General features: G+C 36.9%; 1 protein-coding gene across 1 annotated transcript in view; it reads left to right on the forward strand.

Moving 5' to 3' along the window:
• Positions 1-17,256, forward strand: part of PPEF1 (protein phosphatase with EF-hand domain 1) — a 158,727-nt gene that overhangs the window by 44,082 nt on the left and 97,389 nt on the right. The window contains 4 exon segments of the mRNA XM_036744190.1: positions 487-614; positions 5,071-5,131; positions 12,498-12,661; positions 16,937-17,051. Of these exon segments, the coding sequence (XP_036600085.1) occupies positions 487-614; positions 5,071-5,131; positions 12,498-12,661; positions 16,937-17,051 (468 nt within the window).

A 17,256-nucleotide genomic window follows, 5' to 3' on the forward strand; every position in this document is an offset into this window, starting at 1 on the left:
CTAAATGGTACCCTTGGGACCTGGAAAGAGCCATTACAAAACTTATTTTATTAGAGCTCTCTCTCAACTTTTCCATGAAAACAAGTATGAATAAAATCCATTGGTTTTTATACCCTATTATTTCAACTTTCTGTAATAGCTGCTGATAAACAACAAAACTGAATTCTTTATCCTTATCTTTCTTCTTATCACTCGAATTGGTACGTATAAGCAATGGGATGAGTGAATAAAAAGTGGGTAAATAACAGAGATGAGGAATGCAAAAGGTCTGGATAATCTACAAAAACTAGACAATGATCCTCCAGATAATTGGGAATTGACAATGTTTTTTTAAAAAAAGACATACAATGTAATTGAAAATTTTGTTCTCGTCATTTTAGGATTCTAGATGAAATTGTCTTTTTTTTTTCCTCCATGGCATCTGCTTCTATTGCCATGACGTACTAACTCTCTTTCTGTGTCTTTGTTGTTTTTGTTGATTGGTAGCAATGAAAGCAGCTGTGCTCATTCAGAACTGGTACCGTTGTTACAAGGCGCGGTTAGAATTAAGGAGGCGCCAGGCCCTGCACATCTTTGAGACCATCGAATATGCGGATGAACAAGATCAAATGCAGGTCTGTACTTTTATCTAGTTCTTTCATCTTCTTATGCAAATGCTTACTTACCACCCATCTTCTTAAAAAAAAAAAGAATCAGTCAATAAATACATATTTACTAAGCTCCCACTATGTGCCAGACACTGTGTGCTAGGTACTAGAAAAGAAGGGAATGTGAAACAAATATGGTTCAGAAAAAATTTTCATTTTAAACTGAAGTAAACTGGCAAAGAACTGATGCTTTTGGCAGATGGCTAAATAATTTATATCCAGGCTGAACCTCAGCTACTAATGGGCAATTCTGATAGTAAACATTAAACCACATTTTCCTGTAACTGTCTCAGAATCAATCAAGGAGTGAAGTAAGTGAATGATTTAGGAGGAGGATAATACTTCTTGGAGTTCACAGAATCATGGAATGGTAGAGGTTCTGAATAGATTAATAATATTAAGACTCTTTTTTTAAATGAGAAAACTAAAGCTCAAAGAACTGCAGTGACTTAGCCAACGTTGCATAGTTAGTAGCAGAGTTGGTCCTAGAACTCAGGTCTTATTCCAAGCTTCTACTGTCTTTGTTGTACCAAAAAGATGGTCAGAAATCAAAATCATTTTTCAAGACTGGCTTTCTCACAAATTAGGATTTAGGGGAGAGTTACCCTACAGAAAAGTAGAAATAATGCTTTCATTTTCTTACTAGCACAGTGCTAGGCACATAATACATGCTTAATCAATTCTTGTTTAATTTCTGATTTGTATAGCTTGTCATATTTGACTCTTCCTTGTTGTTTACCCCTCCTCCCATATCCAACCAGTTACTCAGTCTTGCTGGTCCTACCTCCACAACATCTTCCACATCTGTCCTTTTCACACACAGCTGCCATTTTAATTTTGGCCCCTATTATATTTCAATATATCACTAACTGATCTCCCTGCTTCTACTCTCTCCATTGTCTAATCTCTCCTTCACACAGGTGCCAAATTAAAATGTCTTAGCATAAATCTGACCATATTGCTATCCTACTAAAAATTCTGTGGTTTCCTGTTGTCTTTAGGACGAGACACAAAATCCTCATCCTAGTATTTAAAGTCCTCTTACCATAGTTGTCATGTCCCTTTCTAGTCTTTCATATTTATTCCCTTTTTCACACCCTCCATTCCAGTCAAACTAGCGAACTAGCTGTTCCCCACATCTAACAGCTGCCGTTTATGTGACTGAAGAAGCTGCTTCCCCTGGTCCAGCGTGCACTCTCTTCTCACTTCTGCCTGGTTTCCTGCAAAATGCAGCTCACCTGCCACCAATTACATGAAGCCTTTCCTGATCTTCCCCGTCGTCAGTGACAAAAAGTGCTAACTTGTTCAATTTAACAAGCGTTTATTATATGCCACTCTGTGTAGCAACACTGTCCTAGTTACGAGTACTCAAAGATAAAAGTGGAAATAGTTCCCTCAAAGAGTTTACTTTCTCTCTCTTCTTCTGAGGCCATGTTTTGGATGTTCCTAGCTGCATATTATTTCTTTATTGCTGGTGTTTTCATATGCTTGCTCGTTTTCCATCTTTACTTCATGAGTTGGGATTTTGTGTTGGGACTGGGCTCTGTGTACTTCTGGAAGGAATGATAAGGTCTTGTTTGGTATTGATTCATATTATCTGGGTGCTGTATTTTTCAAGCACTAACTTGTCTGATCCAAGGCCTAGTCTGATTGTTGCTTTTTAGGGTGAAACCCTGGTTTGACATCAGAGACATTGAGGAATCCTTGGCTAGACCCAGTCCCAGATTCAATTTCCTTGCCTCTCAATATACACCTTTGGGTTCTATGCTTCCTTAACACTTTTAAAAGCTATGCCGTGGGTCTTGGCTTTTATTTCTGGACCCCCTCTCTGCACTTGAAATCTTCTGGTGTGTCTTTATGTGAACCTAGGCTGGAAAAATGTCCCTAATATAGTTCTTTCCTTATACTTCGTGATCTTTACTTCATCTGATGTTATTTTTTTCCATCCTTGCTGAAGTAATTGTGAAAGCAACCGTTTATTCTGCTTCCACTGACTCTTCGAGAGTGTCATCTTCAAGAGGGTCCTGTCCTACCTCCCAAAATACCCCTCTGATTTGTTGGATTCTCTTCCTTTTCCTAGCCTCTTAATGCTTATGTGAATAGGCATCACTTAATCTGTGACTCAGTTTATTCGTCAATAAAAAGAGTTGGAGTAGATGATCTCTGAGGACCTTTCAAACTCTGCATCTGTGATCCCACGTTGTTCCCCAAAGTTCTGTTCCCTTCACTTTCAACATTCTGTCCCCTCACTTTCAACATTAACTGTAACAAATGAACCTCATGTGTATATATAGCTTGTGCTAGACCCTGGGTAAATACAAAGATCATTGAATTCTATATTACCTGGGAGATTTAATATATATACAAATAGCTATAGGACAAAATGGTAAATGACTAAATTTGTAGGGGCAGTACAGTGTTTTTTGTAAGAATAGTAGTGGGGTGGAGGACATCTGAACAGGAATTCCAGTGTGGGACTTAATTAACCAGGTACATTTTTTAAAAGATGGAGATGTGATATGGTGGGCATTTCAAATATAAGAAAGAGCATAACCCCCAAATAGGGCAGTTTGGCTGGAGCAAAGTTGGGAATAGTACGAAAAAAAAGGTAGAGTTGTGCCAGGCAACGAAAAGACTTGACTGTCAAGTCAAGGAGTTTTAACCTTATTTAATAGTCAATAAAAAACAATTTAAGATTTTTCAATAGAGGAGTGATGATCAAACAGGTGCGTAATTCAGCTTAATTCAATAAACATTGATTAAGTATCTATTTTGTGAGAGAAGGCACCCTTCCTTCCATCTTCCCCAAACTCACTCTTCCTCATGGCTCCTATTTTTGCCACTGGTACTTCTATGTCCCTGATCAACTAGGCTGAAAACCATGGTGTTTTTTAAAAAATTTCACTCTCCTTCATACCTCACATGTAATTACTTATCAAGCTCTGTCACAGTCTATGAAATCAGTCCCCTTCTTTCCATTCCTCCTGCTACCAATTTAATACAGACCCTCATTATCATCTGCCCAAAATATTACAGTATAATAAGCTATCCTTATTACAATAGCCTCCGAGCTTGGTTTCTTTAAACTACCTTCCATGTAGCTGCTAGATTAACCCTATTTATGTACAGACATTAGCATGAGTCTGATGGTGCTCAGATCTCTTCACTTGATTCCCTATTGCGGTGGAACAGAGTTTAGCCTCCTTAGCTTGGCATTCAAAGCCCTTCACTATCTAGTACCACTCTACTTCCATAATCTAATAATAATAACTAGAATTTATATAGCTCAGTATTCTCTACATGACACTTGATGAGTATTTGTTTATAGAAGTTGTACTTTTCTCTTTAGTAATAATATATCCATTAATATTTGTTTATGGAAGTTAGACCTTCTGTATTTAACAATATATCCATTAATATAATGAACAATTCTTAATTCATTAGTGTACATTGTTGTGACAGGGCACCTATCCTTGGAAAACCTTCCTTTTCACTTACTGAACCTCTTAGTAAACAGGTATTCTTTCAGACACTTTCTAGCTTTGTGACCCTGGGCAAGTCACTCAACCCTCTTTGCCTCAGTTTCCTCATCTGTAAAATGAGTTGGAGAAGGAAATGGCAAAACACTTCAGTATCTTTGCCAAGAAAACCCCCAAAAGGACCACAAAGAGTTGGACATGAGTGAAAACAACTACAATTGGATTTTTATTCTGGCTCTGACATTCAGCAGCTGTGTGGGTTGGCAATGTTCAAAACCGCTGCGACTCCCATACCAGCCATTGAAGCTCTGTACTTGAATCCTCTTGTGTTTAAAACAGGAGTAACATCACTTACACTAGTAACTTCACAGGGATGTTGTAGGGGACTATTTTATAAGCCTTAAATTGCTATGTGAAAGGTAGGCTGTTATTATTATAACATCATGATAATCTTTTGAAAAGTGAAAAATTCAATAATTCGGTGTTGGATCTATAGCACAAAAACCAGTCAATTAGAAAACAATTTTGTTGTTATTGTTATAACAACAAAATCCTTCCAGACTGCCATAGGGTTGTAATATCCTTTTTGAATGGTAGATGTAATGGAGTGGGGGGAATATTTGGTTGTTCTTACATAGTTCTGATAGAGCGTAAGCTCCTTGAGGACAGGAACTGTGTTTTTTCTGAACTTTGCATTCCCCCTAGCACTTAGCATAAGGCATTTTAAAAATTTTAATCTTAGCAGCAGCTAACTTAGAATGGTGAAATTTTTGTGTTTCTAAAGAAGGCTGGTATAGAATAAACTATTCATATTCCCCCTTCTACACTTCCTGTTGCCCTCAAAGAAAAAATAAATAGGAAAACCCAAATGAAGATGTTTGTGGTCTTAGTATTTTGTGACTTGATTGACAGTTTTTCTTTTTCTTTCTTTCATTTTTTTTCAGCTAGCCCACTTTTTCTCCTTCATGCTGGAAAATTATGGAAAGACCAGCAAGGACAATTCAGGTAGGAAGATAAGTTGAAAATAAAATTAAGAAATGACTTTATAAGATAAATTATCTGGTGAGGCAAAATAAAGGACTAGAAAGAATAACCAAGAGGCTACAATGAAGAGTTATAAATATTTTTGAACCCTTAGATAACTCTATTTACTACTACTACTACTACTACTACTACTGCTGCTGCTGCTGCTGCTGCTGCTGCTGCTGCTACTGGTACTACTACTGCTACTACTAGCATTCATACGGCACTCTAAGGTGTGCAAAGTGCTATATATATATGCATATATATACGTATATGTGTGTGTGTATATATATATAATTTGATCCTCACAACAATCCTGGGAGGTAGGTGCTACTATTATCTCCATTTTAGAGATGAAAAAACCAAAACAGACATAGGTTAAGTGACTTGCCTGGGGTCAAGATCACACAGCAAATGTCTGTGGTGGGATTTGAACTCAGGCCTTCTGACTCCAGATCCAGCTCTCTTTGAATTTAATAAGAACACTTATTATTTAAAAAATTCTGCAATATGGAAATGCTAAGAAAGCAAAGAGATGATACAAGCTGTGCTTATATGACAAATAAGCAATGCATTCAATGAAAAAATCTGTCTAACAGGCTGGTTTTTGTACTATAGATCCAACACCGAATTTTTGAATTTTTCACTTTTCAAAAGATTATCATGATGTTATAATAATAACAGCCTACCTTTCACATAGCAATTTAAGGCTTATAAAATAGTCCCCTACAACATCCCTGTGAAGTAACTAGTGTAAGTGACGTTACTCCTGTTTTAAACACAAGAGGATTCAAGTACAGAGCTTCAATGGCTGGTACGGGGTTGCAGCGGTTTTGAACATGCCAACCCACACAGCTACTGAATGTCAGAGCCAGAATAAAAATCCACACTTCTCCTGACTCTAAGCTCCATGCTGTTTCCACTCTGCCACCCTGCCTCTCCTGTACTGCCTTACCTCCTATGGACAAGGACTAATGGTTGATGGTGTTGACAACACCCATGAGCGGCAAGTGATTGACTTGTAAAGAAGGCAGCAGCTACTGTGTCAAAAGTGTCAGGGCCATAAGCAGCTGCCCAACAAGCAGTCACAACCCAGAAGTCACAATGTCTGGAAATAGTGCACACAGCAGGATACGGAGAAATCATCGATTTCATGGTGGCTCACATTTTTGTGTGTCTCTTTTCCCTATAGGGATTATTAATGATAAAAATGACTAACATTTATATAGCATGGGTTTATGTGATCTCATTCGGTCATCATTAAAAACCCTATGATATGGATGCTATTACTGTCCCTTTTAAATAATGACGATGATGGTTATAGTTACTAGAAATACTCTCTTATTTGATTTGGACAATAACCCTGCTATGATTCGCCTCATTTTACAGATGGGGAAACTGAGGAAGACAGAGGTTAAGCAACTTGTCCAGGGATATACAGCTAGTGAGTGTGTGAGGGTGGATTTGAATGCAAGTCTTCCTGACTGCAGGTTCACTGCTTTTTCTACTAAGCCCCCTAGCTGACATTTTACACGTAACCCAGGTTTCTATCCTGAAATATTTTACACGAGACTCTCCTAACTGATGGAGAGACTGATGCTGTGGCCGTGTATGACAACTTGAGAGACAGCGTTGGTGCAAGAGATTTGAAGAGGAGAGACATTCTTCATTCCTTCTTTAAGAGAGGTTTACAGATCTCTACATGTCTGACAATTCCCAAAGTCTTTCTTTTTTCTCTAAAAGAAATCTGGAACCACTTGTGGATCTTTCAAAGAAGGAATGAATGATTCTTCTCTCCAAAGCTCTTATAACAATAACCCCTCCAGGTTACTGTCACCACTCTCTCTACCAACCATGAGAGTTTGAGGCAAAAAAACTCCAGGCTACAAAAAAGGTTTATATGATTTCATTTGATCAAAGCAGGATACATACCAAACAGGAAGTTGAGATTAAAAGATATTAAGTGACTTGACCTGGGTCAATACAGATTATAAATGTCTGGAAAATTCATTCTAGGGAAACAGAATTTTTGTAAAATTCTATTTTACAAATATATTCAAAGGTCAACACTATATCCACTACACTACCCAATCTTCAATATTTCCTAAGAATGTATAGGTACAAACAAATGATAATCTAAATTCATTTTCTAGGAAGCAGTTTCCAGGCATAAAAGCACATTACTTTTTTATCTGACTTCCCATTGTTTACTCCATTCAGAATGCTTATGGTATTTTATGACATTTTTATAAGCTGGATAAAAGCCCTACCAAGACGGGTGGGAAGAGTAATGTTTTAATGATAATGATTTGAAACCTCCCTGCAACTTTCTCAAATAGACTAAAGTGTTTAATGATCCATGGAAGGCTTCTTAATAGCGAATAGTTCCTGAGACCAAATCTGATGGAGAGAGGAGGAAAAAAAAAGCTTTTCTCATTCTGTTTGCTAAAGATCTTTGCAATCAATTTCTCTTCCTGATCTTCATTCAGTAAAGTGACATATAAAAGGAAATCTAATAATGGAGAAATGTGTCTATATTTCCTCTATCAAGTGCCCATTAATTTCTTGTGGCCTATTCAACTTATATTCAACTTATATTCAATTATTCAATTTATAATCTTTTAATTCCTACTGTCAAGTATATAGAATTAAACTGAAAATTTCTCAATCACCCAAACCATATTTTAAAATAGCAATGATCTTTTGAGAAAAAGTTAGGATCATCTATTGTATCTCAGAATTTAGGCAATATCTGACTTCTTAGAGTTTCTAGACAGTTACACAGTAATTAAGATTTTCATCTTTCTCACATTATTATTTACCAGAGACTTCCATTTTTCAGAATCAAAATAAGGACTAAAGACCCTGCTCTTTATATAAAGGTTCTGGCCAAATTTAGGACTCTTTCTATGTTTTCCCATTGATTCCAATATAGTTTTTCCCTTTGAGTTGGTAACTTCTATAATGAAGTTAGACTTTGTATTCAAAATTTTCTATTATCTTTTAAAAATTAAATGTTTCATTGATGTGTTTAATTTTTTATGCATTAATCACTAACCAATAACACCACTCCAGTACCTTCTTTTACAAAAGCAACGATAAAATAATATTAAAGCAAAACCATCTAATGCAGCCACCATGATTGGCAGAACGTATAAGGTTTTGCTCCTGTAGTTGACCACCTCCAAATAAAGGGCAAGGAAACATGTTCCAATATTAGTTATCCAGAATGAATATTGGTCATTGTATTTTATCTGAGCTATCTTTTCAGTTCACTTTTGTTTATATTACTGAAGTCGCTGTGCATAATGACTTTCATAAAAATCTAGAGAAGGGAGGGTATTTAGGAGATCTTGAATTATTTTTTCCCTTGGTTATTTATTAGCTTTACATGGAAAGTACATAAGCTTGATTAACAACACTGGCTTAATTAAAAATATATTTCCTTGCCAAAATTGTTTTCTGTTTATTACTAGGTATTATGGGGCTATCTAGGTGGATTAGATTGGTTGGGCGGGCCAGAGTCTTGGCTGAAGCTAATATATTAGATTTTATGTTTTTGTAGATCAATTAATACCCTAATGGAAAAACATTGTCCAAAGGTCAAAGTTTACACTTAGCATCTCAGCCAAGCATTTTTTAAATGTGTGCCATTAGTCGCAAGGAAGGTCAAGCCAGGGAGTGTGGATTGCTCTGTAGTGAAAAACCTATCATTACTCCTGGAAAATACTGGAGCTGAGCTAATAAAGCAGTTCTTTTTCCATCTTGTGCTCATATCCCTAGTTCTTCTCACTCCAGATCCTGGTAACAATTATCAATCAGATCCTTATCCTTCCTCTGTCAAGGAGTTTAGTACCAGGCTCTAAATCTTCATTTCTATCCCAACTTCTGCCTTTATTCTAAGGATTTCAACATATATGTTAAAGTTTTCTCAGGCACCCTCTCCTCCCGACTCCCAGTTCCTCAATTGTCTTAACTCCCATGACCTACTCCTCCATTCCCCCTTAGCATCTCAGAAGGATGGTCACATCCTTAATTCCCACATCACCCACAGTATTTTACTTCCATGATCAAGAATTCTGATATTCCCTTATCCAACCATTACCTCATCATTTTCTGTGCCTCATTCCTCCTAAGTCTATTCTCCATCCTCACTGTGACCTTTAGTCTCTTCATCTCCCATACTTTCCCAGGCTGTCCTGGCTTCACTTTCCTATCTTCCCAACCTTGACCCTATATTTCACCAATTCAACATTACACTACCCTCTACTCTTATATCTCTTGCCCTTGCCCTATCATTGCTTTATCCTGTCAGTCTTCAACCCTGGATTATTCTCACCATCCACCTCTTCTTCCATTTATGTGATTTGAATGCACTAGAGGTAATCATACAACCTGCAGATACGTTTTACAAGTTTAAGCTACCTAATATCAGCTATATCTCACTGCAAGCAAGGCAAACTTTTTTTTCTTCTCTTATTGACTATCATCGTGTCCACAGTTATTATTCTGAAGCTTTAGCTCTCCTTAGGCCTCCTATACTATTCATTTTTCTCAGCTTTTTAGGACCTTATCTCTGACTTTACTGAGAAGATAGAGGCCACTTCCTTAGAGCTCCCTCTTCTCTCATTATCTACATCTCAAAACCCCTCAGCATCATTTCCTATTCTCTCCTCCTTTAACCTAGTTCCTGTTGCAAGATCTCTTCATCAAGGTTAACTCTTCTACTAATACCCTTGATGCCATCTCCTCTTGTCTTATGCAGATTACTCTCACAATTATTTCCTCCCTCTTCTCTTTCTCTCTTCCTCTCTAATATTCGATCTCTCCTTAAATCCTTCCCTACTGCTTACAAACATGTCCAGATCTTCCTATCCTAAAAAAAAAGGAAAATCTCTCACTCGTTCCTACCATCCTCTATGCTTTCAAGCTATAGATTTCTCTTCCAAGGCCAAACTCCTAGAAAAATTTGTCTGTCTCTACTTTCTCTCTTTCAATCTGACTTGAACCTCATCATCAGCTAAAAGCACTCACTCCACAGAAATCAATGATCTTTTGGTTGGTGAATCTGATGGTCTTATCTTAGTTCTCATTCTTGTTACTTATGTGACCCAGACATCTAGTAATATGGTCTTCATACATGACCAGAGAGAGTCAAAACAGAAGGAAAAAAGTATAGGCCAATATACCTAATGACCATTGATGCAAAATAAATAAATAAATAAAAATAAATAAATAAAATAAACAAATTTAAATAAAATATTATCAAAGAGGCTATAGCAACACATCACAAGGTTTATGCCAGGAATGCAGAGTTGGTTGAATATTTAAGTAAAGCTATGAATATAACTGGCCATATCAATAACAACTGCAAAATCATGATTATATTAATATATGCAGAAAAAGTTCTTGACAAAATGCAAAATCCATTTATGCTGCAACACTAGAAAAAATAGAAATTAATGAAACTTTCCTTAAAATGCTAAGTAGTATATATCTAAAACCCAGAGTCAGCATTATATGTAATGGAAATAAGCCATAATCCTTTCCAGTAATACCGGGAAAAAAGAAAAGATGTTCATTGTCACCATTAATATTTGCTATAGTTCTAGAAATGTTAACTCTAACAATAAGATAAGAAAAAAATTGAAGGAATAAGCATAGGCAAAGAAGAAACAAAATAATCACTTTGTGCAGATTATATGATGCTTAGAGATGCTTAGAGAACTTTAGAGAGTCAACTAATAATTTAATTGAAACAAAATGTCAGCAAATTTGTAGAATATAAAATTATTCCACACAAATCAGCATTTGTGTTTATTACTAACAAAATCCAACAGGAAGTGATAGAGAAGTTCCATTTAAAATAACTGCAGAACACAAAAACACCTGGGAATCTACCCACTATGACATGCACAGGAACTATATAAATATGAAACCAAAACATTTTATGAAAATAAAGACAAACCTCAATAATTGGAGAAATATTATCTGTTCGTGGATAGGCTGAACCAATGTAATAAATATGACCATATTACTTAAATTAATTTACCTACTCAGTGCCATACCAATCAAACTGCCAAAGGAATACTTTATAGAGCTGGGAAAATAATAACAAAATTCATCAGGAGGAAAAGAAAGGCCAAGAATATAAAGGCAAATAATGAACAAAGTAGGAGAAAAAGGGACCTAGCCATGGCAGGGTTCAAAGTATGCTCCACAGCAGTAATAATCAAAATTATTTAGTACTTATTAAAAAACAAAGAAGTTCACCAGTGGAACAGATAGGTATACAACATACTGAGGCAAACAAACATAGTAGTTTAGCGTTTGGCAAACCCAAAGTCCCCGAACTAATGGGATAATGACTCAGTATTTGAAAAAAAAAACTTCTGGGAAAACTTGGCAACATTCAGACAGAAATCAGCATTAGACGAACACTTCATACCAAGATAAGCTTCAAATGCATATGCAGTATATGTCAAATGTTATACCATAGACAAATTAGAGGAGCAAGGAAGAAACTAGAGAGTATCAGAGAAGATAAAAGGGAAAATCTGGATTAAGTAAAATTAAAAAGTTTTCTTCACAAATAAATTCAAAGCAGCTAAAATTATAAGGAAGATTGTTAACTGGGGATAATCAGTTGCCAAATCTTTCTGTTTGGCAAACCACTCCAGTATCTTTGCCAAGAGAAGCAATGGGGTCACCAAGAGGCAGACATGTGACTTCCTATTGCTTCTATGATAAAATACAATCTCTTCTTTTTAACTTTTAAAGCCTTCCACAATTTGGTCCCAGCCCATCTTACCAACTCTTTTGGGTATTACTCTCTCCTACATTCTGCAATCCAGTCAAATTGACTTTCTCCCTGTTCCTCACACACAGAACTATGGCTTCCATCTCTTCACCTTTTCACTGCCCCCTCTCTGTGCCTGGAATGCACTGCTTCTTTACTTCTGCCTCATAGATTCTGTCTCTTTCTTTAAGATGTATCTCAGGTGCCATCTGCTATGTGAAGCCTTTCCTGATCTTCCCAAATGCTAGGACCTTTCCTCCCAAATTAACTTGTGTTTAACTACTTTGTATTTCTTAACTTTATATTTATGCTGCATAGAATTTAAATGTACTTGTTATGTCATTAAAATATAAGGTCATTGTGAGGAGATATTGTTTCATTCTTTGTCCCCAGCACTTAGCTCCATGTCTAGCACATAGTTGGCACTTGATTGGATTTGACCATGGTCATTTAGTTCATTCAGAAATATCACCATGATATTTCTGTATGAGAACAGTGCTGTGTTTCAACAGTTACTTTTTCCCTTCTAAACTATTTTTCCCCTTTCAGAAAATGTGCCTCAGCTTTTTGCCACCTCATCAAAGAGAAAATCAGACCCAGAATCTGTTATATGTAATATAGAGGTACCAGAGAGTTATTATGGTCCTCGGCTAAAATTCCCTCTCACTTTTGCTGATGTCATACTTCTTATTGACGCTTTCAAGGAAAAACAGGCAAGTAGAAATGTTGGAGCTATACTGATTCAAACACATGTATATCACCTGCATTTTAACACTGTTGAAAATGTTTTTAGGAATGTTATTTTTCCCAAACCAAGACTTGCTAAGAAAATGATGATGATTAGATAGCTTACTTCTATTCTACATTTTATAAAACACTCTTCCAAACAATTGAACTTTTCAAACTCATGGAGGTAAAGTTGTAGAGGTATTGCTATCCTCCTTTTACAGCTGAGCAAAAAGAAGGGTTAAGTGACTTATCTAGTCAGTATTTGGGAAAGTAGGGGCTCAAACCCAGATCTCCTGACTTCAGTTTCATTTTCGGCTTGCATCACACTTGCTCTCTGAAGACATGCAACTCTAAAAGACCAGTTTGAGCTTCTGATCCCACTGGTAGGCAGCTCCTTTACTGTTCAGACATGAGAGCTATGCCAGTAGTTCTATATACTGCACCATATTTTGAAGATTAGTTTCTGACTTACTCTCTAGGCATGTAGAATCATTGTCGTCCAGGACAGACAGGATTTTATAGATTATTGTCAGGAAGTATCCACCTTGTAAGGAAGTCTGATCTTCTAACTTGCCTCCCAATCTAACTCGTTAACCAAATTAATATTCCCTTTTTAATAGGCATTCTTTTGTCTCAACCTGTGATTTCACTGGCGTTAGGGAAATTAAATGAGTTGTGCAGATAACTATATACCTGTATATATCAGCAAATCTGCAATGAACAATTTTAACTTGAGTTTCAGGGGTCGGGGGAGGGTTCTTGCCCAAGGTCACCCAGCGAAGCAGGTGAGTAGTGAGAGGAGTGAGATCTCCATCCATTGTGCCTTGTTCCTAATACATATTTCCCTGGTTTATAGGCTAAAATTGATCCAACTTAGTTTTTTCCCAGAAGTTATTTATAGTTGAATGGCCTGTAATTGTTTGCTTCCATTTTTATCTTTTAATAGTTGATTTGTTTTTATTTTTTTTTGCTTGGTTTAAATAGTTGCAGTAAGATTTAAGTAGGATTTTTGTTCTAGTTTGGGCTTGTCCTACTTTTTATTTGCTACACTTTTGTAAGCCTTCTATGATAGCTACAAGCTATATCTAAAGCAGTTTCCTATAATGGTAGTACAGACCTTCTGCAGAGAGATCCAATGACCTTCAAAGAATCAGTTCCTAATGTATTCTTGGAAATATGTGCTCTTAGGACAGGGGCCTCAGAGGCCATCTATGAATCATGAATTCTCCCTATGACAACTGTGAGAAATAGTTATCCAGTTTCCTTTTGAAGACTTTCAGTGACAGAAAACTTAGTACCTTGTGAGGGTGACCCATTCCCTTGGTGGACAGTGCCAGTTACTTGAAAGTTTTTCTTTGTTTCCTCCCTTTGTGTTCTTTGGTTGTGCCTTCTTGGATCAAACTGATGGAGTTTAATCCCTTTTTAAATGGCAGGTCTTCAGATACTCCAAGATAAAAGAAATCATGACTCCTCTAAGTTTTTTTTCAAGGCAAAATATCCTCACCATCCCTGGTTTCTTCCTATGGATTGATTGATTTCTGAAAGCTTTCTGTTCCTCCTTCTCTCTCAATTGCTTTCTGTTCTCATAATTTTGTATTTACCTATAATACATTTTCTATAGGCAGGACACACTTGTGTCCAGGAGAATGAAGGAATGTGTAATTATGTGATGAAAATATGGCTGTAGTTCATGGTATATTTATGTGACCTTCTTGAAGGTATTTGGTATTTTCTCATACCTCTTGAGTTCCTGTACTTTTATACTGCAATGATGTCTATCACAGTTTTTGAAACAAGAAGAGCTAAATGGCGAAGTGGGTAGAGTTCTGGACCAGGAGTCAGGAAGACCTGAGTTCAAATGTGGCCTCAGACACTTACTAGCTGTGAGACCCTGGCAAGTCATTTAACCTTTATTTATTTCAGTTTCTTCAACTATAAAATGGGGATAGTAATAATATCTACCTTCTAGGGTTGTCATGAGGACCAAATAAAATAATAATTATAAAAGTGCTTAGCACAGTGCCTGGCACATAGTAAGCACTATACAGACGTTAGTTGTTATTGTTTTAAAATTGTTACTACTAGCTGCGTGACCCCAGGCAAGTCACTTACCCTCTATTTACCTCAGTTTCCTCTTTTGTAAAGTGCAGATAATAATGGCACTTACCACCCTGGGTCTTTGCGAGGATCAAAGGAAGGTATAATACTCAAGTTCATCAAGTATCTTAAGGGAAACAAACTTATTAGTGTATTAGGGCAGCTAGGTGAGCTCAAATCTGGCTTCAGACACTTACTACCTGAGTGACCTTGGGTAAGTAACTCAGTTGTTTGCCTCTGTTTCCTCATATGTAAAATGAGCTGGAGAAGGAAATGGTAAATCAACTCTGGTATCTTTGCCAGGAAAACCCCAAATAGAATCACGCAGAGTCAGACATGACTGAAAATGACTAAACAATACCGAGAACATTACTATATATGTTTGGGTTCCACAAATAATATGGGACATGGGGACAGGGATAGGGCCTGGACCTGTGATTCCATTGGCATGGTGAGGAAAGCGTACTGTTCCAATGCACATGGACACCTTAGCAAAATTAAGCCTTGGAGAGTTTTCTAAAGCAGTCAGAGGTTAAATCGCTTGCCAGGGGCTATACAGGGTGTTCCTAAAGTCTGGACACATAGGAAATGTGGAGTTATTGCATCAGGTTCATCATCGCATCAACCTTTGCATCACAAATGATGGAAATTATATTGAAGATGTTATTTGTTAATATTCCAATTAAATAAAATGTTGTTGAAAATTTCATTCATTTCATTTGTTAAAATATGCATTTTTGCCTATGTGTCCAGACTTTAGGAACACACTGTACAATGCACGTTTTGTATCGGAGGCAGGATTCAAGCCCTACTTGAGCTTCCAGGCTCTAGGACCAACTCTCTGTCCTTTTAGCCACTGTTTCTACTTAGGGTTCTATATTTTGTTTGCTTCAAGATAGAAATAAAGTTATGCTACATAACTGTCCTGGGAAACTGTCTGATTGACCGCAAATGTACCTCAAATCACCCATTTCAAGCATAGAGGCATCTCAAGGTTCAATGTTGCATCTGAGGGTAGGGCTTTTTGATTTATTATGTTTTGTTCATATACTTGAGAATGAAGTTCCTTTGCCTCTGGCAGTTCAGCTTTATTTAAAAGCATCCCATCCTTAAAATCAGCATGGGTGTCCAGTGTCATTAAACAGGCAAGGTAGAAGCAGATATTCAACACAATTTTACTTTAGGGATAGAGATCAGACCTGTGATTTCATTGGTATAGGGAACTCCCAGATGAGGAAAATCTCTCTACCAATATAGATGAGCACCTCCTTTGTAACTACACTGTTGGGAGAGAGTTCAGATTTAGCCTTAGACCTTATCTGTGTGACCTTGAGCAAGTCACTTCACTTCTGCCTCAGTTTACATATCTGTAAAATGGGGATAATGATAGCACCTGCCTCCCAGGGTTATTGTGGGGATGAAATGAGATAATAATTGTAAAGCACTTGACACATTGCCTGGCACATAGTAAGCACTATACAAATGTTGATTATCATCATCATCATCATAGCAGTGATGTCAAACTCAAATAGAAACAGGGGCCACTAAACTGTACTGGATTCCTGTGGGCTACGTATTGACTTAGTTATGTAATGTTCTCTACGTTTTACTATGTATTTTATTTATTTATATTTTATTATATTTTTACATTTTAAAAAATATTTCCCAATGACATTTTAATCTGGTTTTGTCCTCACTCAAAGGTGTTGTGGGACACATGTGGTGGGGCGGGCTTAGGGACACCTCTGTTTAGAACAACAATGAGTTAAATGGCTGGCCCAGAGTGACAGAGCCAGTATAAAGCAGAGACAGGACTTGGAACCAGGTCTTCCTGGCTTCCAGGTCACCTATCAACAAAAACCATTGTTCCCCCATATGATTGTGGGAACTTAAAAGGTACAATAACAAATGCAAATAAAAAAATCATTATTTAGAATCAGAGCACCCCCTCAGTCTCCTTAGGACTCTGCTTTCCTTTTTGATTATCCCATTACCTAAAACCCACTTTTTATAAAATTTCTAATGGATAAACCACAAAGGCATCATCTGCCTGAAAATAACGAGAGATGATTAGGAAGCTTAAAAACAGACTGGAATCACTTAATTCTACACAATACACCTATAAGTTTAATACAATGATGCCCTCGATTTTTTCTTTACAGATACTGCATGCCCGCTATGTGCTACAGGTATTATTCGAGGTCAAGAAGGTCTTGCAACAGCTGCCAAATATTGTTTCCATAACATCCACCACAACCAAGGAATTAACAGTCTGTGGTAAGGTCAAACTCTGAGCAGTCTCTAGAAACTACTGATTTTGTACAATTTTAAAAGGTGAAAGTTGCCCTATATTAAGGGGAGGAAGTAATAATATTGATTTATCCATGAGGACAGTTCTAATTTCCATTTCTCCCCCTGTTGTATGTAGGAAATAAGCATGTGACAGATAAGGGATTTTTTAGTATTTTCTGGAGGCACATAA

The sequence above is a fragment of the Trichosurus vulpecula genome, chromosome 2, assembly GCF_011100635.1.
Source record: "Trichosurus vulpecula isolate mTriVul1 chromosome 2, mTriVul1.pri, whole genome shotgun sequence".
In the NCBI taxonomy this organism is placed as follows: Eukaryota; Metazoa; Chordata; class Mammalia; order Diprotodontia; family Phalangeridae; genus Trichosurus; species Trichosurus vulpecula.